This window comes from Protopterus annectens, chromosome 17.part0 (genome assembly GCF_019279795.1).
Source record: "Protopterus annectens isolate FY-2018-M chromosome 17.part0, PAN1.0, whole genome shotgun sequence".
Classification (NCBI taxonomy): domain Eukaryota; kingdom Metazoa; phylum Chordata; order Ceratodontiformes; family Protopteridae; genus Protopterus; species Protopterus annectens.
This window is the reverse complement of record NC_056751.1, coordinates 729,600,927-729,626,981: the sequence shown is the minus strand read 5'-3', so window position 1 is coordinate 729,626,981 and position 26,055 is coordinate 729,600,927. Positions and strand designations below refer to the sequence as shown.

The window sequence follows — 26,055 nt, the reverse complement described above, 5'->3', positions numbered from 1 at the left end:
TGCTTCCTTTTGAAGAGTTACTGGAGATTACAAACTACCAGGTAAACATTATGCTTATAACATGTTAGTATATTGAGAAATCGGCTGGTGAGAGTGTGGAATAAAGAGATTTTGCCAATAGGATTTTGAAATAAAAGGATACAAAGTAGGCAAGAAGCAGTGAGAAATAACTGGAGGAAGTCGGCCAAAGAGCCAAAGTATTGAGAAAAAAAATACTAGTGGGATAGCAAAGCGAATGGCAGGGAATGCTCTCCTTCCTAAAGAATAGTTAAATACTGTACAACCTCTCTTACTCTAAACAGCTGCATTCTTAATTCACTGTTATAAGCAAGTATAGCAATTATTATACATCCTCTCTCATTCTACTAAACAGTTGTATGTTTTTAATTCACATTCTTTTTCCCTCCAAAATATTTTTTCTTGCATCTCTTCTACCTCTGTCTTACTTCCCTATGTTTAACTCTTGCATGCATTCCCTATCTCTCCATTTCTACCCCACTGCCAGCACTTTTTTCTTCACCTATCTGTGCAGTCCTACAAGTTCTAATCATGTATATTTTTCTGATTTTATTTGATATGTTAAAAAAATATATATTTTTTTATTTTAGTGTAAAAATTTTGCACACTTCTCTTCTGAATTTTCTCCATCTTTGTATCTATTGATCTGTATATTGCATGTATGGCTGCCAGTATATGGCGTTTATATTTCTAGTATTGTTAAAATATTGTATTCTTCCTTTTTATGTGAAGCTTTTCTCCTCTGGTTTCCACTGAAAATGGGTCATTGGCCAGTTGGACTAACCCAGTTAACAAAAGACAAATAAATAAAGGAATAAATCACATGATAGGGATGTTTGTTTGTTTGTGTCTTTCGGCTTTTCCCGGTTAGGGGTCGCCACAGCGGAACTCCGGTCCGCTAATGAATGGCAGTAGATTTTTACGTGCCGAGTTGCCAGCCCTGAGACACAACTTTCAATGAAGGTATGACCATTCACGCATGTCTACACACAGAAGACGCTGTAGCTGAGAATCGAACAGGATGTCTTACTGTGAGGCGACAATGCTACCACAGCACCACCACCACCACAGTAAATCACATGATAGGGATAAACTTCCATATTTGGGAATAATGTCAGGATACAGACAGAGAAAGATGAGTGATAGGTGAGATGTCACCCTTGGAGGAATATTTGGTGGAACCAGGAATAGAATGGGCTGTAAAAAGGGGATAAATAGTAGAGCTAACATAATTATATAAATTAGAGAAACTCTGGCAGGATTGGGAGAGGAGGTTTGGTTGGACAAATTGCAAAGGATCAGTTGGGGGTGTGCATGGCATTTAAGTAACTAAACACACTCTCCAGACAACTGTATCAATCTAACACTACCTAAACATCTGCATAATACAGGCACAGTCATAAGAAGAGAGGGGGATAGAGGCCTTGCATGTTGTCATTTATTTTCCTGAAGTCAAGGTTCTCCTTCAGCATTTCCAAATTAACCTTCACCCCTTCCAGTGTAGTGGTATTATTCAGGTCACTTACGGACTGCAAGAGCCAGGTGGCCTATCTAATCCAAGAAAAGATGGAGCATGTGGCATGGTATTTCCACAGGAAACTAAGGAGAAGAGTGCCTTGGCCAGAGAATGTCTCAGTGGAATGGGTAGGGTACAGTGCTTCTACTGTACTGATGGTATCCATGGGCAGGATGCTCATGAGAAAACTCCAGTGGTAAGCCTCTGAAAAAGATAATTTCTACAATTTCCTGCATTCCCAAGAACCTGGAATAGTGGTCCACCCAGGTCAGACAAAACGAAGAAGTGCTGTTTACCTTTGGACTCTGCAGTCCTTGGATTTAACTTGGGGGAATCCTTATAGAGTCTCAAAGTTCATGTTTCTTTGGATGAAAACCAGAGGAAGAACACACAATGTAAAAGATGATGGCCATCATACAAGGGTTCAAGGCCTTTAGACCACTCGTGGAGAAAGGAGTCCTGCAGGTGACAGTAACAAGGGTTCAAGGCCTTCAGACCACTCGTGGAGAAAGGAGTCCTGAAGGTGACAGTAACAAGGGTTCAAGGTCTTCAGACCACTCATGGAGAAAGGAGTCCTGCAGGTGACAGTAACAAGGGTTCAAGGTCTTCAGACCACTTGTGGAGAAAGGAGTCCTGCAGGTGACAGTAACAAGGGTTCAAGGCCTTCAGACCACTCGTGGAGAAAGGAGTCCTGCAGGTGACAGTAACAAGGGTTCAAGGCCTTCAGACCACTCGTGGAGAAAGGAGTCCTGCAGGTGACAGTAACAAGGGTTCAAGGCCTTCAGACCACTCGTGGAGAAAGGAGTCCTGCAGGTGACAGTAAGACGATCCTAAAGTGATGTGATTCATCAACCAGCAAGGGGAAGCCATCTGTACCCCTTCTGCAAGCTGGCCTTGAACACCTATTGGATATCCTTGCAATCACATAATGACCTTAGAGCCGGTTTACTTTCCAGTCACAGTTGAACTTGATGGACCAGTTAAACAGGTCAGTGGCAGAACCACACTAGTGGATGTTACATGGGATAATTTTCTTCATATTTTACATGTCAGGAGGTTCAGGGTCCCAGCGAGAGACCTGTTTGCCAATCTAAGCAACAAACAGCTGAAGAAGTTCTGCTCAAGAGCAGTAAATAAGGAAGCTAGGGTAGTGGATACCTTCCCCATTCAGGTCTCTTTTTCTGTGTATTCCTTCCAGTCTACTTACTCCCTAAGGTTAATTCACAAATTAAGAAAGCAGTCAGAAGTCCTACAGTATCTATCACTGACCTCTGAGGTTCTTCAAGAATAGGCAAGGGTATCAATGCAGCCTCTGCTATGTCTCCAGCCTTTCCAACCTCCTGTCATTACTTATAAATCCTGCTGTACTTTGTTGCATTCTTTGCAATTTCAGGCCAGCAAAAAATCTGAAAAAAGCCAGCTTTTAGTATTTTTTTATGTCAATATGGCCTGCAAAAGGAGTAAAATAGACTGTGGCCAGAAGTGCCCATTGGTAGCCCATGGGTAGTACTAACAGATCTGTTACTTCTCCTTGTAGGCCTCCTTCAGGGTTCTGTTCCCTGTACAATGATTCTTTGTATCAGTATATAGAGTGCCTCTGTCTTGAGTATTTGGATCCTTCTTAGCTGCCTCCTTAAGGTTCTGTAACATAGGGTCTGAGAACTGAGAATACCTCAGCTCCTTGGTGACCCTCACCAACTACCCTTCCAAAAGAGGTCTGATAACATCGGCCATTGGTGCCTCAGGTTCTGGCGGTTTTGTCTGACTTAAATCTTCCCTGGAAACATCACCTTCCTAGGGAAATTCTGTACCTTTCAGCTGCTGTGGCTCAAGTCCTGGTTCAGTGCTGCTGAGCAGCCACCCCTCTGACTTAGCCACAGTATATGGATATGTGGGTTGCAAATAGGTTCTCCCCCTACTGTATTCCCTTATGATATTACTTGCATTTCTGACTGTATGTAACACCATACATACCCACTGTCAGTCATTCCCTATTAGAAAGTTAGTAGGAATGTCCTCAAACACAGCTTCTGTCTTCTTGCTTTGCCCCACTTCCCAGTCCTGACAAAAGATATTTGAAAAAAGTTTCCTACCTAAAGCTGTAACTGGAGTGAACTGTCCTGGCTGACCACTGCAGGCTTGACTATGGTTATGTCTGAGACACTCTCTCTCAGTAATGTTCTCCTTCCCTTCTGCCAACATAGGATATAAACTTTAAGAAAAAAATAGGATGTAGACTTTTGTGACAGTTATGAACAGCTGTTGTCTCCAAACAACACACCACTGTTGTAGTGCTAGTGTTGATTGAGGCTTCCTGAGATATTTGTTTTCCTCCGCCTTATTGGATGAGGCCCTACATGCCTCATTTGGTTAAATCTGAAACATTTAAACCCAAAACCTGAGTATGTACTTGAATCTGTGTTGTCCCCCCCCCCCCCGGTCTTGTTTAACTTGCCAAGATAGCTTAGGCTGCTTCCCCAGGAGTTCCCCCAGTTCCCCTGTGCATTGGTGGGTCCCCCCAACCCATATGTATTGGCAATCTCCTAGCTAGGTAAAGGTTCCCTTTCCTCTCCATCTTCTCAGTAGTGTTGTAGTCCAGGTCTGCCAACCAAACCCTCATGTTCTGAGACATAGTTCTAAGGGCCTGTCCTTCTACCAAAAGATCTGTAAGCATTTAACTTGTGGTAACCTTGCATCCACTCACCCATTTGTGAAAATAAATCATAACTTCTGCAGCATATTGTCAGATGTTTATGTGGCTTCCTCCTCTATTTTCTAAACTTTCTTCTGCACAACTCTGATACTAATTTCTGACAATCAAGCAAACATTAATTATAGTTGGAATAATTTAAGCAGCCAGCATCACTGAGTTAAGACACTGCATGTATTGTTTGACCTGTGAGCATGAGAGTTAACCTCGTCCACTGCCCTTGGTCAACTTGTTGCTTATTACATACTCTTTAAAGCTATCAAAATCATTCGCTTTTTGTATTTCTTTTTGTAAACTTTTTTTAAATCACAACTCAGTGAGAAAAGTACACATGCATTAATAGAAAAACACTACTTACAATTTTTCATGCTGTATAAATTTCCTTTTTTTCATGATTAGCATTCACGCCATTACGTAAATTGTTCAGTTTCTCACTTTTTCTTTTGAACATTTTTCCATGTGTTGTTTAGACAGATTCCATTTACTTCAATGTAATTTTCTCTTTCCTTTTGCTAAGGATCCCCCTCTAATTCTTTTATTTCATTTACAATATTCAGTACTTCAGTTACAGTTGGTTTAGATTTTGGTTTCCATTTCCTGCTAATTGTTTTTTGGCAGCCAGTACCATTAAACTTAGTAAAGCATTGCTGTGTCTAGGCAACTCAGATCTTATATTCCTTAGCTAAAAGGAATTATTTCCTTAATCACAACAATTTGGCCCCCCAAGATTTCTAACAAACACACTGTAAGAAATTTCTAAAATCTGCCAACTTGTTACATTCCCAGAACACATTCTGAATTACCCGTCTTTCCTGTCACATCTCCAGGATTTTCCAGGTTCCTTGGCTCATTTTCTCCAGTAAATTCCAGATATTTCTTGCATTCATCCTTATTTGTAAAAATGTCCTTTCTCTATTCCCTTGTTGGCGTAGTTGTTAGAGTACTTTCTGCTAATTTATGAACATAATGTATGGTTGTTCTTATTCTCCTTAAGGACCTGCATCCAAAGTAGTAAAATCTCCTTTGTCTCAAACGTCCCTTGTTTAATCATTATCCCCTTCCTCTATTCATATGCTGTTACCAAACTTTGGAGCACACTCCCTGTCTATTACCCAACCAGACTCCTTCACAAGATTTAAACATGCACTAAAAGAGCATTCTTAATAACCATGTCTGTCCTTGTAGTTATGTGATCAAACCACTTTGGGCCACTCTTTTCAACATACACTTTCACTAACTGAATATAAGCTGCGATCTACTCTATCTGCCTTTTTATCCAGTCTTTCTTTCTTTACTTCTGTAACATAATAAACAGAACTGCTTACTTGAAAATATACAGTTATTCAAATTTTAACTCTCCAGCTTAAGATATTGTACTGTATACCTCAATGTACTGTATTTGTCTTTGTATTTCCACTTAAATATGCACTGTGTAACAAACTTATCTTTACTAGCAATTTTTAACTTGATGTTTATAATTGTTTCTGTGACTGTCTGGAGCTTTTGAACCCTTGTCTCTACTGAAAATGGGTCATCTTGGCCCAGTGGACTTTCCCGGTCAACAAATGTCAATAAATAATAAAATATTAATATTGGCAAATGAACTAAAGTACTGAGAGCAAAATATCAGGGGCTGGGGGGGGGGGGGGTAAAAGAGTTGGATGAGGCCAAGCAAAGGAACTGAACTACTGAGAGCAAATATCTTGGGGGTGGGGTAAAGAGTTGGATGAGGCCAACCAGAAATTTGGACTTATGGTTAGACACTGCCTTCCGTGTCGGGGATTGATAGCAGAATGTAGACAGAGAGAAAGGAATTAGTGAAATGCTAAGTGAAAACCAGCACTGGCGACTTTTTTGTTGAATCTAGAACATAAGCTGCAGTTAAAGGATAATTAATAGGTCATGTAAATATTGCATAACTGCATGAATCAATCTGAGAAGAGAGACTTGAAAGACTGTTTACAAAAGAGCAATGGGAGAACATCTGTATAGCTCCCAAGTATGCAGCAAAGTCTAGAGAGTTTCTGAATTTGGCTTGGAGGTATTTTTATACCTCAGACTGCCTAGAGTGTTTCCTCAGGAAGATTTTGGATGCTGGAAGTGTGATGGGGAAAAGAGAGAGGTAACTGGGAACATAACTTTTGGGGAATGTAATGAGTTGGCATATGTTAAAATTCCATGTAGAATACAGTGTCTGTCTGTATTGTCAAACTCCCTAAGGGCTTGATTTACGCTTTCTGAGGACACCCTGTCAACAAAAAGGATTTGTGTGTAGTTTGCAACAAAGCATCAATCATTTCCAAATCTGAAACCAGTGTTTTATCCTTGTGATTTACCTTTACCTGTATTTTCCTTTACATAAATGGGGTGCATACTATTGTAGTGCAAAATAACAGTACTAGCTGTATTCTTGTATGATATGACTGTGTTTAGCTTCTCACTTCCTTCTTTCATAAAAACTTCCACATCCAGAAAACTTACTGTGCTAACACTCTTATGGCATGTGAAGTTCAAAAACGTGGTGCTGCCATTAATCTGATTTATTAAAAAACTCAAACTATCTTCATCTCCCATCCAGATAAAAATATGTCCTCAATAAAGTGTTGTTACACCTTAATGTAAGTGTACCCAGGAGTTGTTTGTATATATAAACAACTCCTTGACCACCTTATTCATTATGAACTGCTAACACCCACCCGGCATGGCTTTAGACCTGCTTATTGTACAACAACTGCAATAATATCCTTCACAGACACTATCAACAAAGCAAGAGATTCCATCCAGCTTACCTCAGTGCTATTTTTGATCTTTCAGAAGCATTCAGTACTGTCTCATACCCCAAACTCTTACAGCAACTTTCTTCCCTAGGACTTTCTGGTCCCTCTCTACAGTAGTTTTCTAGCTACCTGTCTGAGAGACAACTATGTGTAAAATGGCAAGGCTGTCTCCCTCAGTACTTAATTAATAAAACTGGTGCTCCACAAGGTTCCATCCTTGGGACCTCCTCCTCTTCATCACCTTCATAAATCTTCTCCAGACTGCTTCCTGCCAAAGTTTCCTAATCCAATATGCTGACGATTCAACTCTCCTCTCCTCCTCTAATGGCATAGCACACCTCAGGCAGCTAACACAAACTGCCTTCTCCTCTATTGAGTCCTGGCTCAACAGTGCACAAATACTACTCAACCCCAACAAAACCAAGCTCCTCCTTTTTACACCAAAGTCAAACACAACTGACTTTAAAATATTTTTATTAAACAAGATAGACATCAAAGTAGTCCCATACCTCAAATTACTGGAGTTACAATACGTAGTAACCTTACCTTTGACTTTAAAATACATAACGTTATCAACAAAGTCATCTCAAGCTAGGGATGCTCTACAGCCACAAAATATACATGAATCCAGATACCAAAGCAACTTTAGCCACAACCTACCTGCTTCCCTCCTTACTATATGGTGCCCCTGTTTTAACCAACCATCAGAACACTGTAAAAAAACAAGGTTGAGTCCTGCTATGACAAAATTGCTAAATTTGCAACAGGCATACCATATTATAAGCACCACTGTCTGGCTGTTACTCCTCTTAACTGGCTAGAATTCCCTCAACATCTTAACTATACCCAACTAACCATTACCTGTAAAATTGTCTATAATCCTGAGGCCTGTCCCACCTTAAACCCGATAATGCAAATCTATACACCTAAATGTGTCATCTGCTCCAAAGACAGATGGGTGGTAACTCTGTATAAGCCAAATAAAACTGCTGGACAATGTGTGTACTCTTACTCGGTGACTAAACCATGGAACGCACTACCCTTAGATGTCAGGATTACCTCTAACCACAAGGCATTCAATTTCAAGCTAAAAGACTTCCTACTCAAATCGCATATCTTCCTGTGTTCCAAACCGAGGCGACTTCCACCCCCTCACTACCTGTATTGCTATTATCTCCTCTACTAATATTCTTTTCTTCTTTCGCCTTCTTCTGTCTTGTATCTCACGACTCCAGCCTACCTATTCAACAACCCACTGTGCTGACAAATCAGCCTATCATCTTCTTATCTAATCTCCTTAACTCTTCGACTCCTTTCCACACCATCAACCCTCACCTTCCTTTCGTCCTAACTATCTGTCTCTGCTACCTCTTATAATACATGATTGCCTCCCTTTTTACTAAAACAGCTCAGCCTGTCATACCAATCTCTTTTACTGCCATCAGCTTGCTACCTATGTAATAAACCTGCCTTGTATTGTCATACTTTCTATTGCAAATGCACTGCCTGTAGACGTGTTTGTTAGACTCTGCTGTATAAATTAAGTATGTTAGGTATGTTTAGACATGTTATTCATTATCCCTTATTTAAACGTATATATTTGACTTGTCTGACTTTTCTTTTAACATCAACAATGTAAATTTAAGTACCTGACCATAATTTATTGTCATATATGTATATGTAATGGACTTTCATTTACTGTTGACTTGGTATAAGCTACATATCTGTTACTTTTTGTTGTATTGGAGCTTTTCTCCTTGGGCCTCTGCTGAAAATGGGCTTTTTGCCCAGTCAGACTTTCCCAGTAACCACATGTCAAATAAATAAAATACATTTTCTTGGTTTATTTCTTTTAACAATATCACTTCCCAGTATGCCATTACCAAGCTGACATAATTTGACACCATCCTAGCAACCAGTTCTACTTTTTTCTTTTGTTTGTAGTATTGTTTTTAAAAATATACAAAAATATTATGTAATACTTGCTCCATACCTTCAGTAATACATTTTTCTAGCATTGTATAATCATGTTTATACTGCATGTAACATACCCATTCAGTGAGGAGGTGGCCAATTTAGTTTGGAAGGAACCCTTGTACATTAGTTAAAAATTTTTTTGTAGTTTTACCTTTTTTAACAGAAAATGAAGAAACTTGGATATTTTAGTAATAATCAAAATAAAATGGGGACTTACAAATGTTTAAATTGTTCAGTGTATAGGAACATATTGGAAAGTTCTAGTTGTCACTGTGAGGCAACACAGAAATCTTAGCGTATACCAGGGTATTTTACTTGTAATTCTATTTTTGAGGTGTGTTATGCACAGTGCCTTTCCGGTTATCCTTTTTTACATTAGGAAAATCAATGAACAGTTTAAAAAGAGGATATATGAGGAGTATGTCAAAAAATGGCGAGTGACTTGGCAAAACATTCTTCAGAATCTAAACATTTTAATAAGTTCATTTATAGTGTAGTAGATTTTGTTCCTAGAAATTTTAATGGTAACAAGAAAGATGAATTGGAACTTTTGGAAATCAAATGGCAAATTAATTTGAATGTTTATGCGAGTCCAAGACTTAATGAAAGAGTAAATCATGCAACTGTTTTGAAAACAGAAAAAAAGGAAAAAATGTAAATGATTAATTCATATGATTGTATCGTGACTTTCGTCACAAGTTTAAAAGGTTTGATAGTGGGAGATGAATTTATTCTGATGAAGATCTATTTAACGTTGAAAGTGCTTAATTTTTGTGGAGAAAAATTTTAATAAATTGTGTTTTGGTCATTTCAGTAACCTGGGGTATATTGGCTGTTTTTATATTATTAAATGTATATGTAATGTTTGATATGAAATGTTCGTAGGTAAATACTAGGCTAACTTCCCTGATGAGCCATTTTAAAACTGGCCAGTAACCCAGGGTTACAATCAAATTCAGTATGTTGTGCTAATGAAGTGAAGACCTCAACTGTTATGCCAGTCCACTTACTACAGATTAATTTACTACCTGTTGGGGAATCGGACTCCGCTCTCCCACATGCCAGATGGGGATACTTACCTCTGTATTAACGAGAAAGACATAGTGTGACTCAGACTCTGTATGTTGTGTCTCTGAGATAAAGACCTTAACCATTATGCCATTCCCCCAACCTCAGAGTAACATTGTAAATATGTAAGTTCTTTTCATTTCTATTAATGTGTGCGCCTATGTCTTAAGTGATAAGTTAGTAAAGGTGTTTAAAATTGTCTGAGGAACAAATTACCATTTCATCTACATGAAGCCTTGCATAACTTTTCCTTCTAACAAAACTTAAGAAAAGTAACTTCAGAACAACTCTCTTTCTCTGTAGCCCTAGTTTAATAGAAAGTGAGATTATTTCTTGTGTCAGGCCTTCCTAATTTTGTAGCACCATCCTGCAGACATCAGTGCCTGTTTTTGAAAAGTGTAGGTTCAAAAAAAATTAATTTTTCTCTCTACTGCTGATGCCTGTCCCTTCATTGTCTGCTTGGAGTCTTCATTCTCCATCTCTTTGTTAAACACATTTGTAGGACTTAATCATAATCATATTTTTCTAAGTTTCAGGGTAGGCAATATGAGTTTCCAGTTTACCTCACTCCCCCCAATACTCCAGATGTTCACCAAATTCTTGGCCCCTTGTGTTCTCTTTTCCAAGGACCTGGGGTCCATTACCCTTACTTGGATAACTGCCTCCTCCAGACCCTCAGTGAAGGAGACAAGGTAATTCACCTTGACTGTGGACCCTTTTCCAAACTGGACTTTTCCCTAAACTTCCCAAAAATAAAGGCTGAAACTACATGCGAAAAAGGTCTACTGTGAGCACATTGGAAACGGAGCAGGAGTCACCTCTTCCTACCCAGAATCAGAGAAAAAAACTCTGAATTGATGTTCCTATTTTTAAGTGTGGCCCAAAATGATGAGGTTACAGATAGGGAAATGCTAAGAGACTTGGGTCATGTGTCAGCTTCAGTTCTTATGCTGTTGCCACGTGACAGCTTCATTTCTGTTGGTGTTTCTAGCCAGGTCGCACATGAGGAAGATCTGGTGTTATCTGAGGAACATCTGCCAGCAGCACTGTGATCCCCTTAGCCAGTTGATATTATTTATTCCAGTGGTCTATAGGGTAGTGTTCTTGGTATGCCATTCAGATGGCGCTAAGTCTTTGCAATCCATTGGTCCAGTCCCAGAGAAAACAACTTCTGATCACTGATGCAGCATATCTCCCATAAAGCACAGTTACTATGCCTGAAAGTGAGCAGAACCTAAAGCAAGACCATTCTGAACAAGTAAGTCCATTGATGAAGAAATTGTCTCTGCTACTGGCTCTGATCTCCACAAATGCAGAGCAGAACCTAGGAACGTGGATCTAATCATAAACTACACAACAGTGATGTGGTATGTCAACAAGCAAAGTACCACCCATTCTTACCATCTGAGCAGGCTTAATCTTCTGAGAAGGAGTGGTACAGCTGGGATTGTCATCTGCGGGCAACTTGTATTCCACCAGTTGAGAACCTCCTTATGAATAACTTGTGCAGGTCTGTGGGTAACGGCTGTGAATGTTCAGAGTGATTTTACAGAGATGGGATTTCTCCCAGGAGACCTATTCATCTTGATAAGAATCACTATCTACTTTTTGCTCCAAATTCCAAAGCTGAAAAGCTTCGACAGTGAATGCAATCAGCATGTCTTGAGAGGACAATTGCTGTGCAGATTCTAATGGATGGAGATGATGTACCATGGCAAGGAGCCATAAAAAGAGAGAGAGATTGCATCTATTGTATTTGAGAAGAACTTCCTTAGCTGATCATAAGTACTGTCCTGCTTGCTGCTCCTCTTGTTGTGTTGCTGTTGGAGTTCTCTGACTGGTATGTATTTATATACCCTAATCGTAAGTACTGCCCTGCTCACTGCTCCTCTTGTGTTGCTGTTGGAGTTCTCAGACTGGTATGTCTTTATATACCCTAATCGTAAGTACTGCCCTGCTGCTCCTCTTGTGTTGCTGTTGGAGTTCTCAGACTGGCATGTCTTTATATACCCTAATCGTAAGTACTGCCCTGCTCGCTGCTCCTCTTGTTGTGTTGCTGTTGGAGTTCTCTGACTCGTATGTCTTTATGTACCCTAATCGTAAGTACTGCCCTGCTCGCTGCTCCTCTTGTTGTGTTGGAGTTCTCTGACTGGTATGTCTTTATGTACCCGAACACTGTAGGTGCCAGGTCTGCATTCTTCTTCTTCTTCTTTATTTGCAGCATGTGTGCTTGCTTAGTCTTGGTGATGAACTGGCAGATTTTAGGGACCAGGAGGTCTCTATATAAAACACTGGGTTGAAATGAAAATATTGATATTACTTGTTTTTTAAAGAAAAGCAATTAAAAATTTGAATTTAAACTACATATAAAAACGTTTTAAGTTGCTGTTTTTTTTAGCTTGTGAACAACTGATTGTGAATAATTAGATGTCAATTTATCAGTGTAATTATTTAATTGATAGTTGTGTATAAAAGGATGAATGTATGTTGATTTTATTCTGAAGAAGTTTGGTGATGAAAGCGTAATAGAATTGTTTGACGCTAAAGTGCGGTGGTTAATTCTCTCCAGTAGTTGTGGTTTTTAGTGGTTTCTATGTATTTGTCCACATATGTGTGCCTTTTGTTTCCAGTACTTGTTTTACCTTGAACATGCTCACACATTTATTTTGTTGGCATATCAGTGGCACTGTGCCCATCTGTTATCTCATTTGTTCATTTTTCAGTGTACACTCTGGCATGTTCAGGATCGCAGTGGAAACAGAGCCTGTACCAGTGATCACTATGTGTTAGGCAGAGAATGAATTCTGCATGGGATACCATATCAGTCCATTACACAGTACACACATACACATGCGCAGATGCAGCATTCTGAGCTGTGGATGGTTTAGAGACTTGCCAGTTCATCTGTTGTAGATTATAGTCTTTGTAATGTAGAAAGAAACTAGAGCATCTGCAAAACCTTAGACACAGGGAAGACTTGTAGACTCAACACAGAAGACACTGCATGTGGGAAGTAAACCGGAGAACCAAACACTGAGAGGCACCAAGACTGACTAGTGCACCACCTTGCCAACTACCTTCACCTCTTCTTCCCTTCATTTTGTGCCCTTGTGAAGTCTGTCATATTTTTCCTTCTAGCCACCAAGGCTAGTAGGGGATTCCATGAGTCTGACACCTTCTTTAAAAGGAACCACTTCCTCATGTGTAGTTAAAAATTGCTGAGGAGCAGAGACGTAAATCCTTGACTGTATCCCAGAGGACCAATATTCAACTAGCAGCACAAGCATTGGTGGGACTGGTTGTGGAAGGCCTGCCAAGTTGTGAGGCAGTGAAGGCAGCTAGACTTGGTACATTGGTGACACCTGCAGGAGTGCAAGTGTATCGCTGCAGCAAAAATGAGCTTAGTATACACACACTGCAGATGGTGTCACCCTCCATTAAGAAATTACACAAGAACCTTCTGGGCCAAGTACAGCAGAGCTTGCTTGCTGCTCAGGGGGTGGAGATAGGATAGTCAGCAGGGCTAGAGGTCACACATTGGAGGGGGCACAGAAGACATAGACTCCCTGCTAAAGCACTTTAAAATAGTATTTGTATATGTATAACTAATTTTGATCAGATGTGGCTGTGGGACAGTTTACTAGGTAGCTTGAGCACTGGTGCATTGTTTGGTTATAACTCTGCATATATAGATATATATATAGATATATATATATATATATATATATATATATATATATATATATGTGTGTGTGTGTTTGTGCATACATAGACACCTGCACACGGTTATCTAAGCTTGTGTGGATGTTTGCATTGGATGCACAAAATGGAAACCACATTAAGTCCAAAAAAATGTGACTGTTGATGCAGTATTACTCATGAGCAGAGAAACAACTATGGTGCATGTTAACACCTCCCACATTCCCTGCTAATTATGTATACTAAGTCCAAGATTGCACAAAATTCCCCATCCTCTGAAAATTGTGTGATCTTGCTCACTTGCCAACCAAAAGCAGATGACTAAACAGATATCCGAATCATCTGCACTTGTATTCATATGTATATATGTGTGTGTGTGTGTGTGTGTGTGTGTGTGTGTGTGTGTGTGTGTGTGTATCTATCTATATATATATATATATATAAATGGTTTACCTTCATACTTTCGACAAGCACATCCCCGAAACAGCTTCTGCAAACTCCAAACTGCGACTTCTCAAAACTGTCAACGCCGATATTGCGAATAACAACATTTCGCCATGTTTTTGACCATGATAGCACTTGTTGCAGGTGTGGAGTGGTCAGAAATGTCGACGATCACTGTTTTTTTTGACATTTAGAGAAGTTGGTGGGAGAGAATTCTTAGAAATGGTTCACCTATGTGCATACTCGTGGATTTGCTTTTGACATTATGATGGTAAGCCACACACACACATATATATATATTTATTTATACACATGCTTCTATTTGTTACCTGGGAGAGACTCTTATGAGATGTAATCATCTCCAGACACAACTCTGTCTTGATTCACAGCACAAATCTACTCGTACCCCAAAGTAATTCAAGAGTAGAGGAAGCTTAATATAGTTGATATTTCTGTACATAATTTGACTGAACTGCTGACAGCACATTATCTGATTTAATTTTTTTCTTTGCTTTTTTCTTTCAGAAGTAGTTTGTGATGCACTTTCTGACTACAATGTATGGAGTGTGCTTAAACCTGTCAATACATCGGGAGCTGCAGAACCAGATGAGAGGGTTATCATAGCTGCAGCTCGGGTATGTTTTCATACAGTGCAGCAGCCACCCTGCTTTACCACTACATGTGTTATCTTTTGATACATTATGGGATGATAACTATACTTTGCAAAACAACGTGGCTGTTATGGAACTGCAAGAGCTTTGTCAGCATACTGAATATAAGTTGTCACCCATCTGTAGTCTCTGCTTCCTTTTATATGTGTGTATGTGTCTTGCATTTTCTGGATGTTCTTCCTCAAATATTTTGCCTGCTTTTTGATGCATTATCTACCTTTAAATATCTGCTCTAGATATCTAAAAGGCTCCTAGTGTTTAACTGCAGTACCCTTCGAGTGACTGGCTTTGTCACCTTCGCTTGAGCTGTTGTCTTTCTTCCTATTTTCTTGTTAAGTACCCCCTAGTTTTCCACATTACCTGATGGCACTTTTCCCTGCTTGTTCTCTAGTGTTATGGTCCTGTATGGTGTTATAAAACACACACTGCAGCCTGAGAACAGTTCTGCTAGTCACAATAACCTGCACCTCCACACTTTTGCAGGGTTATCGTCCTGTCCCCCTTTGCTCTTATTCAGCATTTATTTTATGTTTTCGTAAGTATTTTGGTCTATGTACATTATCTGACAACTTGCAGTTCCCCTTAAAATTGATTTATTTTTCAGTCATTCTTTTTTTTTTTTTTTACTTAGCGATTATTTTAATTGTAGGTATAGCTTGCTGATTAGTTGTAATATGCAACCCCAGTTGTGATTGGTTGCAAACATAAAGTTTACTACATAAAAAGGCTGGAGTGATCATGCTTCAGTCCAGGATATAAAGCCACATAAAACTTCTAACTTTTTAATGTTTATTTTTTTCAGGAAGACTGTGCTCAAACTGCTGACTTTTTCAGCTGTTTTTGGTCCCTGTATATAAGGGACTGTATATTTAAAACATGCTTTCCACATTCTTGAAATGTTCAGGGTATTCTGCTGAGTTTGCTTCAGGTGTCCAAGTACAGGAAGTACTCCTGGCTATTTTTTTAAATATAATTTTTGTCCCCATGCCTAGTGACCATTAACATTTTCCTTAATCGGATGTTACACACACTCTCCCCAAGGTGATCTAATGCAGTAGGGGCAGAGACCAGACATTATTTTGATTACCAGTACCCTCTTCTGCGCCCACAGCATGTGAATATTCTGAATCAATGCACGAGTCTCTTGGGCATGCCTGCCTGTCCACTCTGACTTGACTATCCTTTGGGTATCTTTACTCTAAGAATTTGCTACTAATCTATAGTACTGAGTACTAGAAAGTGATAGCTAGCCAAATGAAAATAATTTTCCCTCTGGTGCCAAAGGAGGAGCCAGCTCCAAAGCCGTGTGTGTCTGTGTTTGTGTCTGTGTGTCTGTTTGTGTGTACCTGTGGTTCCTATTTATTTCTGCAAGCGGTTTGCTTCTGGTGTGGCTTACACCTCTGTTAAAGCCCATCTTTCATTTATTTCTGCCTGCTTGCCTTTAGATCCCCTGTTGTAGTCGTGATGAAGTTGGGCCTGATACTTCTAACCCTGCTCTGCATCATCTGTAACTAGCCATGTGAGAGTCGGATATCTCTAGTCTGCTCAGTAAACCTCCTAGAAAATGTTAAAATTTGGCTTTGGATGAGAGACGAGCCTTTGAGAGTTTTGGATTAAGTAAGCAAGTTTCTTACATGAAAGACTGTAAGAATGGCGTATGTTATTAAGACAGTTTGGTTTATGATGCTAACATTTTAAATATGTGGAACATTATGAACAGGTTACTAAGCAGGATATTAATTTAAGATGTCACCATGTTGACCTGGTATGCCTTGAATTATTGTATTGCATAATAGTTTGGTAGTTATTGATGCAACTTTTTGTGTGTTAAATACACCAACATTTACTGATTTCTGAATATGAAAGATTTAAAAGAACTGTTTTAATCAACATTTTAGGCCCATAGTCTCTGCTAGTGAGTCCAAAACAGAATGCATTTTGATATATTTACAAAGAAGTTTGAAAAAATGACATAAGCTGTTATATTTTTTATTAAAGAGTCTTGGGATTTTTTTTGTCTAAACTAGGTCAGGTTGAATTAAGTAATGTTAAAAAAGGTGTTTCCTTCTTACCAGCTGATGTCCCTTCCGTGTGTGCAGTTATCCCATCAGACGTGTCCTGTCTCGTGTTACTGTTTTCTCATATAGTGAAGTAAGGTTACTTGTTGGAATAGGTGCAGATAATAGTTAGTGTGTTTTTAAGAGTGAGGAACAAATCTCTTGCGCTACTGTGGGCATACTGTGTTGCATGCACAGTCACAAATGTAGCACTTAATGAGGGAAAAAGAACGGTTGTACGCTAGGTAGTTTACAAAATATTGTATTGTATGGCTGTTTTTAGATATCTTTCCTTTTGGCTGATGGCAAAATTGACGAGGTTATCACAGAAGAGTACGATTTGAAGAAAGGTTCTCACTTTTTTGTTTTACCTTTCCAATTAGTGACATTTCAATGCATTTCTTAGCTGTGGAGGTGCAAAACAATGCTGCTTTAAAACTGTTTTCTTCCAGTCTGTATAGGAAGTACATGTTTGAAATAATTACGTCTGAGTTTACAGTGCTGATCCTTTATGTTAAAAAATGTTAAGAATTAGGCTGTAAGACCGGCCAGATTGATGTTGTATAATTTGAGGTTTGGAAAATAGCTGAATAATTTTAAGGGTGCTGTTTGTGGAGAGTGTGTGTGATCCCATCATTGTACAAATACCGAGGAGGTTAAAATAAATAGGAAGAATGGATAAAAGAATAAAAGGTAATGATGATTACAAAATTGGATTTAACAGCACCGTACGTAAGGAACAGAAAAAATTCACAAGAGTGCTTCCACTGATCGTAGTGTTGTCGTTAGTTTAAAAAACTTCATTTAGAGGCCACCTGTACCAGCAAACATAAAGTTTGTACTCCATTTAGGGAGAATGGAACCTACCTTTTTGCTTCATCTATGAGGGGAGTTGTCATGTTAGATCTGTTGGATAATAATTTGAAGGTGAAGGATAAGTTGACCTGTAATAGCACTAAGATGGTATACCGTACCACCTGCATTACTTATATGAGCAAAACAAAAAGGAAACAGAGAATCGGTGAAAATTTCTACACCTTAAAATCCAGAAAACAAAAAAACTCTTAGTAAGCATTCTTTAGTATCCTGTTGGATTTTCATAAAGTGCTTGCTTACGTATTTATTTACGTATGCATGCATGTGTTTATGCTCCCTCCTCCAAGGACATTGCCTAATGGTTCCACTTCTGGAAACCATTTGGGCCATTCTGCTGAGGGGGAGAATAAGAGCTGGGCATTCCCTGGCTGGATGAGAGCCCTGCAGCCCCATTCACTCCTGCCTAGGAATCCCAATTAGTTATCCATTCCATGACAAGACTTGGGTGATAGGAAGCAGGCCAGCTTGTTGATTATGGGAGTGGCTTACCCTTTCCTGTTTGGACCATTCCCTGTGTCCCCTTGTCAGATCCATCATTGTTGTCTGTCAAGGGGAAGTGTGCCTTTGCATTTTGAATTCCCCTTAGTTGCCAGTGTGAAAGCACAGGCTCAGCATGCACAGCCTCTAGTAGGTAGCAGTCCTGCTGCAGGGCACCAGCATGAACCCCCCCCCCCGACTGGGTGAGCCGGCAGTGACCACTCACTCAGTCTCCTTGGCCAGAACCTGCAGGCACTCAAGCCATTATTTGAACTTGGGTCTCCTGTGGTATAGTCACAGCTTTATCCATCTATGCCATGGAGCTGGCTGCTTTTTTTTTTTTGGTTCATGATAATGTTGAAGGACCAAGAGATTCACAGTGAATTGAAAATTTTGGAATTGCATTGTCAGTGTAAATGCCAATAAACCTCCAGGCCTTAATGGGTTTTTAATATTGAATGTCTTTCAAAAGCAAAAGGATTAGCTGAATTTGCATTATGTCTTTTTGAAATAACTTTTATGGTTCATAGGGTCATAGATTAGTACTAGTCTAACTGCCCTTGTGAGCCATTTTAAGCCTAGCCAATTACCCCATATGAGAATCAAACTCTTTACCTTGGGTCTGTAAGATGAACACCTTAGCTATTATGTCAGCCTCTGTTTTGGTCATGTCTGACTGGTTGACCTTTGGTCACATGCTGCTGGTGTTTGGTACAATTGTACAGGTTTTGTGTGGTGTCTCAGTTCTTAAGTCCAGGTGGACAGAAGCCCTTGACTGCATTAGAATAAACAAGATTAGTAACAGAAGTTGTGAGCTGTCAGGAGAGTGTGTTTTTTTTATGTTTCCATTTTAGCATTTGAGATGATGTGAAGGTTTCCAGACCTGGTTGGTATCATTCAGGAACTTGTTACATTAAGACATCAGCCTGATTTCATAATATTTATGTTAATGTAAGCCACTACACAGCAACTTTCAAGGCATGTAGTGAACAAAGCTTACTGATTTGAACTTCAACAAGCCCTTTTTTTTTAGAGAGGATCTTGGTGGAGGATGCATTAGAAAAAGAAATATGTGGCCCAAAACTGTATATTTTATGAAATCTGATTTAAAAAGGTAACATGATAAAGATTTGAGTAACACATTTGTAAGTTAAGCAAACTATTGTAACCATAACGTACTGGAGTTTTTTTCACAGTTACATTGTTTTTTTTTTTTCCTATCTCAACCTTTTCACCCCAACTGCAGTTGGACAGCCGGTCATTTTTTTGGGACAATGCTCCTGGAGCACAAGGCACTATCACTGGACTCGTAACTCTCCTGTCTGTTGCAGAGGCCCTTCAGAAGTTGAATGACTCCCAGACGTTGCCAAAAAACATTCTCTTTGCTTTTTTCAATGGGGTAAAGTCAATGCCTAAAAGTTTAGTTCTTCACTGTTGGTTTAAGCTATATCTTCTACAATTAATGCATTAGATATGGAAATGTATGTAGCCTTCTGTTGCATGTTTTATGCTTTGTTGAATACGGAGATTGATGGACTCACAACCCACTGAGTTGTGAGTATGGGATTCATGTCTCCTTCTGGATAGGAAAAGCAGATATCAAAAATGGAGAAATTAAACTATACCAGAATCAGTGATTTTTTTTTTCCAAGGAACAGAGCTTGTGTATACTGTTAGTAAAAATATAATTTTACTAGGTGAGGGTAACGTTCCTTAGAGCCTGCTTCCTTTTAAATTTTGAGAGCACTACATGTTTTTCAGTTGTCTTAGAGTTACAAGACTAATTTCAGCTGTAAATTTTACTGCACTCCCTTTATGCTTACTGAAAAAATTGTTTTTCTTTTCCAGGGAATCCTCTGGAAGAGAAAAAATTAAAAAGATACAATATAAAAAATCAGCTTGTATCTGAGCTGTTTTAAGATTTAACTACTGGTCTCTGTCATACTTAAAATAGTTGTTGCTTATTAACTTGGGCATCTTTGAGGTATTGCTTCTTGGTGAACAAGCAGGTTCCACTTGAGCTCCTGTTGTGTTTGCACATATCAGAAAGTAGACCATGCCTCAATCTCTGACGTTCTTAAAACCAGTAAATTTTATAGTTGTATTCATATGTGCAGAACAGATGAATGTTGAGATCTGATTAGCCAAGTTACAGTTATAACCAGACAGCTTATGAGGGGTCTTGGATTTCTGTTTTGCATTCTGTCCATCTTTCAGACAACTTTATGTATAAAGAAGACACAATGGTATCACATAAACCTTTGAAATCATTGTGTATATACATTAGGTACGATTCCTCTTCCACAGGGCATACAGAAGGATTTTCTTTGTTAGACAAAAAGAGTTTATCAATTTGATTTAAATTATGTTTGTTATAGTATACATTTAAATGAAATAGACAATGTAAAAATCTTTAATGAGGCAGTACATTTATTAGTACAACTGCAGCAGAGAGGTCAGACAACAAATGTCCAACCTCCCTGAACCTAGGAAATGCTGAGCAGCTATAGAAAATTGGTTATCTTTCTTTAGCTCCCCGCTCTAAGAACATTACCTGATGGTTCCACTTCTGACCAGTAAAATCATATTTTGCTTAGACTTTGCATGTCTATTCAAATGCTTGCCCTAACATTCCTGTACTTTTCAGTCTTAAGTTTCATACCACCCCTTTCGTACTGATTCTGGGGAATATGAAACAAAATGTTAGCTAACACAGCAGAAGCAAAACATAAGTCTTAAGCTCACCTCTTCAAGCATCCATATTGAAATCTATATGGTTTCCTGTATGCAGCCATTTTGCATTACCTTCAATATCTTATTTCCTTATTGTACTGTAGTCTGCCGTCTGTGACGTCCTGAAGGTGTCATACTTCCATGATGATGGTCTTTCACATTCTTGTTTAAAAAGTTCACTTTCTGCACACTTTTGTTCACTTATACTTTCGTGGATGCAGTCCGTCTTATAAAATGGCCCCATTACTACCACAGCTCTTTAGTAATGTGCTGTAGAAAGGTGCTGCTTAATGGTAAACAGAAGAAATGAGTATAGGTCCTGTAGTGAATATGGAGGTAAACACTAAACTGTCGTGTTCTTTTGTCATGTGATTGCTCTGGTAAGTACTTGTACTAATTTCAAATGGTCCTCTATGTTTCTTTTCTTGCTAGATATGTAAAATAAAACTCTTGCTGTATGAGACTGCATGTCCCCACCCCCCAGATGCCAACAGAAAAATGTAATGCTATTGGAATCGGCAGCAGTACAGTTCACATAGTTAATTTCAGCAGCTGTTTTTTTAGCCACCTGTGTTAAATCTCCAGACTTTAATATGTTACTTGGGATTACATGGATTAGTAATCAAGAAAACAAACTCCAGTAACAATTTCCATTGATACTATTGTGCGGTGCATGTTTGTTTTCTTCATAGCAATTTTAATTCACTTCAGCATTATACAAGTTGTTCATTTGCTGCCTTCCCTTAAACCTCACCCTTCCTTCTAAGCATTATTGTTTATGTATTGTTATCACAAATTCATTTTATTTCTATGAAGTGTTTCCCATTTTCTAAAGGTCCCATGACGTGTGCTCTTACCATTTTCTAAAGGTCCCATGACGTGTGCTCTTCCCATTTTCTAAAGGTCCCATGATGTGTGCTCTTCCCATTTTCTAAAGGTCCCATGATGTGTGCTCTTCTCATTTTCTAAAGGTCCCATGACGTGTGCTCTTCCCATTTTTTAAAGGTCCCATGATGTGTGCTCTTCCCGTTTTCTAAAGGTCCCATGACGTGTGCTCTTCCCATTTTCTAAAGGTCTCACCTTTATTTTTTTTTTTATGTTATTTACATTTTGCAGATTTTCCTTCATGTTGCAGATAGATTTTAATTCCTATTTTCTAGTAATTGTTTTATTTTGGCAGCCAGTAACATTAAGCTTAGTAAGACCTTGGCCGCTGCTGTGGCATAGCGGAATAAAGCCCTAACTATGATGCAGGCGACTCGAGTTCAGTTAGTGGTTCAGGCGTTTGACGGAGTTGACTGGGAGGATCGATCATGGGAGGGAGAGATCATGCTGACATCTGTCTACAGTTCAGTGCTGATGGAAGCTGGATATCAGGCTGAAGGTGCAGGATAGACGGTTAATGCACACCCCTTGGGGCCTGGGAGCAGAACACCCCTTAGGGCCTGGGAGCAGAACATGCTGTAGTTTCTCTATTACCAGTCAGTTGAAGCAAGTGCTAGGCACATAGTCGGAGGGACATAGACCATCAAAAAGTCCCTACACCCTGTGGATGGTGGTAGGACTCCTGATGCCCAGCCCACGCCTCCACTACGTGTAAGAGTATAACCCTTAAGTAGAGCCCTCCGAAAGAAGGTGGACGGTCTTATTGGGCTGGGAGGAATAACTTTGGAGGAAAAACGTGGGTTTGGATGAAGATGCTTTACTGAATGTAGGCAACTCAGATCCTTTATCCCAGATCAGGATTATTTCCTTAGTTACATTCATTTGTTCCCTCCAACATTTCTGTCCAAGTACTCTGTAGGGAATTTTGTTAAGTCCCAAAGAAGCATGTTCCCAGTTACCCCTCCCTTCCCATTGCATCCTCAGCAGTTGCAATTTTCCTGAGGGAAAATAGTTTGAAGTTTACTTGTGATATAAAAACGCCCATACAAATGCTTCCATGCAAAAACTGTAAATCTTCTGGACTTTGTTGCATACGTGGGAGCCTTACAAATGTCTTCCCAGTGTTTATATTTATGTCTGGAACAAGTAACAAGCTGTATATGATCAGAGAAACACAATCCCAATTCTTTGTTGTATATGGAGCTTCAGCTGCTCGGATGTGCTGCTAACTAAACAGAAAAAACTGTACCACCCGATTTTAGTCTTTGAGAGCTGTGAAACAGCAGTTAGACAGCATCCAGAAGCTAACTATACCTTTGAAGTGATAGTTTTAAACATTGTTAAACACTTCAGTCTGCCTTTTGGTGAGTGAGTTTGTTTAAGCAATAAGTGCCTGTCATGCTCCTCAAAATGGAGAACATCGACATTTGTGCTGTTACTGAGACCTGGTTTAAAGCAACAGAAAGCACCCCTGCACTACCGTGCTGTAACTCATTCCACACCTTTTGGCCCCAGAAAATGTACTGGAGCTCCAAAGGAGGTGCTTTCTCCATATTCATAAAGGATATGCACACCTCCAGACTAGTAGCCCAGCATAACGCATCGGAGATACTTCAGGTACAACTAACAGAGTGGGTAAGATGGCAGTTCAGGTCATAGCCTGCTATAGGTCCCCAACCATGTCCCAAGACTCTCATTCCACATTCCTAAGCACCCTGAAAACTGTTAGGGTCCAACCCAACACTGTCATACTGGGTGACTTCAACTACCCCTTCATCAACTGGGAAAACTACTCGTGCACCAGTGCACTTGCCCAATGCTTTCTGGAATTCATTAATTCTAATGCGCTGGACCAGCTCATTCTTACCCCCACTAGGAGAAGCAACATCCTTGATATGGTTATTACTAACATGGGCAACCGTTGTTCAACACCAGTAGTCGATTCCTCCCTGGTTAGATCCAACCACAAACTAATTACCATGGAAATCCACATCTCACCCACACCATCAGCAAAGGTAACCACCATGAAAAACTTCTCCAAAGCTGACTTTGGGCTCCTAAAAACAAAGGTGGCTAACTTCATGGCACCCATGCAGATGGAAAATAGGTGCATGACCACCGAATCTTACACCAATGCACTGTATGAACATGTACATAAATGCATGGAACTAGCCATACCCAACAGAACCAAGACGCTCTCCTCCAAAAAAAGGAAGCCAATCTGGTGGTCCTCTGCCATTAACAAACTTTACAACAGAAGGAAGAAACTATTGCAGAAAAAGGTGAAGTCCCAAGACTTGAAAAACTCCTTTTTTAGTCTCAACAAAAAAGTTGAGATCCCTCATCAAAACCTCTAAAGCTAGCTATGAAGGCAGAATTGTGGCAGGCACTAAAAACAACCACAAAGCCCTTCTACAGTTATATCAGGAATCTCCATGGCAATACCAGATTTGCTCTGAGGTACTGCACAATGGTACCACCTATACTGAGCGAACAGATTTTGCCAACATACTGGCCAACAGTTTCAGTGCCAACTTTACCCCTCTCTCCCCCCCTAAAGGACCAGTCACAATAACGGAAGAATGCCAGGCACCCAGCATTACTGCAGCACAGGTTAAAGCTGCATTGTCCAAGGCCAAGAATACAGCTTCCATGGGACCCAACAATATCCCTGGCTATGTTCTACATGAACTACAAAGTGAACTGGCACCATACCTGTGTACCCTGTTCAATCACAGCTTCACGTCAGGCTTTGCCCCTACAGAATGGGGCACTGCTGCAGTCATCCCTCTCCATAAAGGGGGAACGACTGCAGACCCTGGGGATCATTGCCCCATTAGCCTGACACAGCCTACCTCGATATGGCTAAGGCTTTTGATACCATTCCCCACTCAGGAATTATTGATAGACTCGCCAACTAGGCAGCAACCCCTATATCACTAGGTGGGTTGCAAATTGGCTCACAGATAAAACCCACAGTGTTAAAGTAGCAGACTCCAAGTCACAGACTGCCGACCAGTCACGAGTGGAGTCCCACAGGGATCGGTCCTGGGTCCTCTCTTGTTTGGCATCTACTTCTCAGAAGTCCAGGCCAACACAGAGGGACTTTAGCTGACCAAGTTCGCAGATGATTGCAAGCTGGGAGCCATTATTAACTCCCCAAGTGATGTGGACATCCTACAGAAAGACCTCATGAGACCAACGACTGGTGTCGAACCATGGCCTTAAGCTTAATGCCAAAAAATGCATAGTCATTCCCTTTGGGAAAAACTCACTTCCCACTAATTACCACATTGATTGTAGCCCACTGAATACTGAAGGTGTTATAACAGATCTGGGGACACAGGTTGACAGCAACCTCTCCTTCAACCACCACATTGCCACTGTGGTCAGAAAGTTCTTCTATGTGGCACATCTCATTACTAGGGGTTTTGCGTCCAGGAAGAAAGAGGTCATCATCTCTCTCTACTCTTCCCTCATTAGACCGATCATCGAATATCATGCCTCATTTAGCATGTACCTCACTAAACACCTACAACAGCTGGAAAGGCCACAAGAGTACCTTACAAAGAGGATCCTAGGCCTTAAACACATGCCCTACATGGACAGACAAAAAACTCCAGCTTTTCTCTGTCTCATATCGTCTATTAAGAGGCGATCTCTGCTTGACTTACAAAGCCATGTCTGAGCCAGCCCTGTAAGAATTGTTGCACCTAAAGAAATCCCAATCCCTCCACACCACATGCTCCAGGGACCTCAACTTCATTACCACAATCAACAGAACATATACTGGAGGGACAGATTCATAATCCAGAGACTGCCCATACATGTCAAGCAGAACACCTCACTGGCCCTTTTCAAGAGAAATCTTGATGAATGAATGGGAAATAGAAAGTTCACCTCGGCGATCACTCCAGTGGCTCTACTTGATAGAGGCACCAGGGACTAACGGTGGCATGTTGTCAGGGCACTTATATGTGCTTGGCTTGTAAAGGCTCCAGGGCTGTTGGCTTAGTACACACCTATGAACCTAAGTGCTTTACAGCTTTTAAAACTGGTGCTGCTCACTAGTGGATACCATGTATGCTGTAGCACTGGATTGCAACACAACTCTTGAAATATTCATAACAAAACTTATTATGGATCA

The 26,055-nt window shown here is 39.9% G+C and overlaps 1 protein-coding gene across 2 annotated transcripts in view; it reads left to right on the top strand.

The window, feature by feature from the left end:
- Window positions 1–26,055, top strand: part of NCSTN (nicastrin) — an 876,107-nt gene that overhangs the window by 231,837 nt on the left and 618,215 nt on the right. The window contains exons 7-8 of one of the 2 annotated variants that reach the window (XM_044059533.1): window positions 14,738–14,844; window positions 19,537–19,689. In XM_044059533.1, the coding sequence (XP_043915468.1) occupies window positions 14,738–14,844; window positions 19,537–19,689 (260 nt within the window). Of the gene's footprint in view, window positions 1–14,734; window positions 14,845–19,536; window positions 19,690–26,055 lie in introns of both variants that reach the window. The other variant, XM_044059532.1, reaches the window with a different exon arrangement.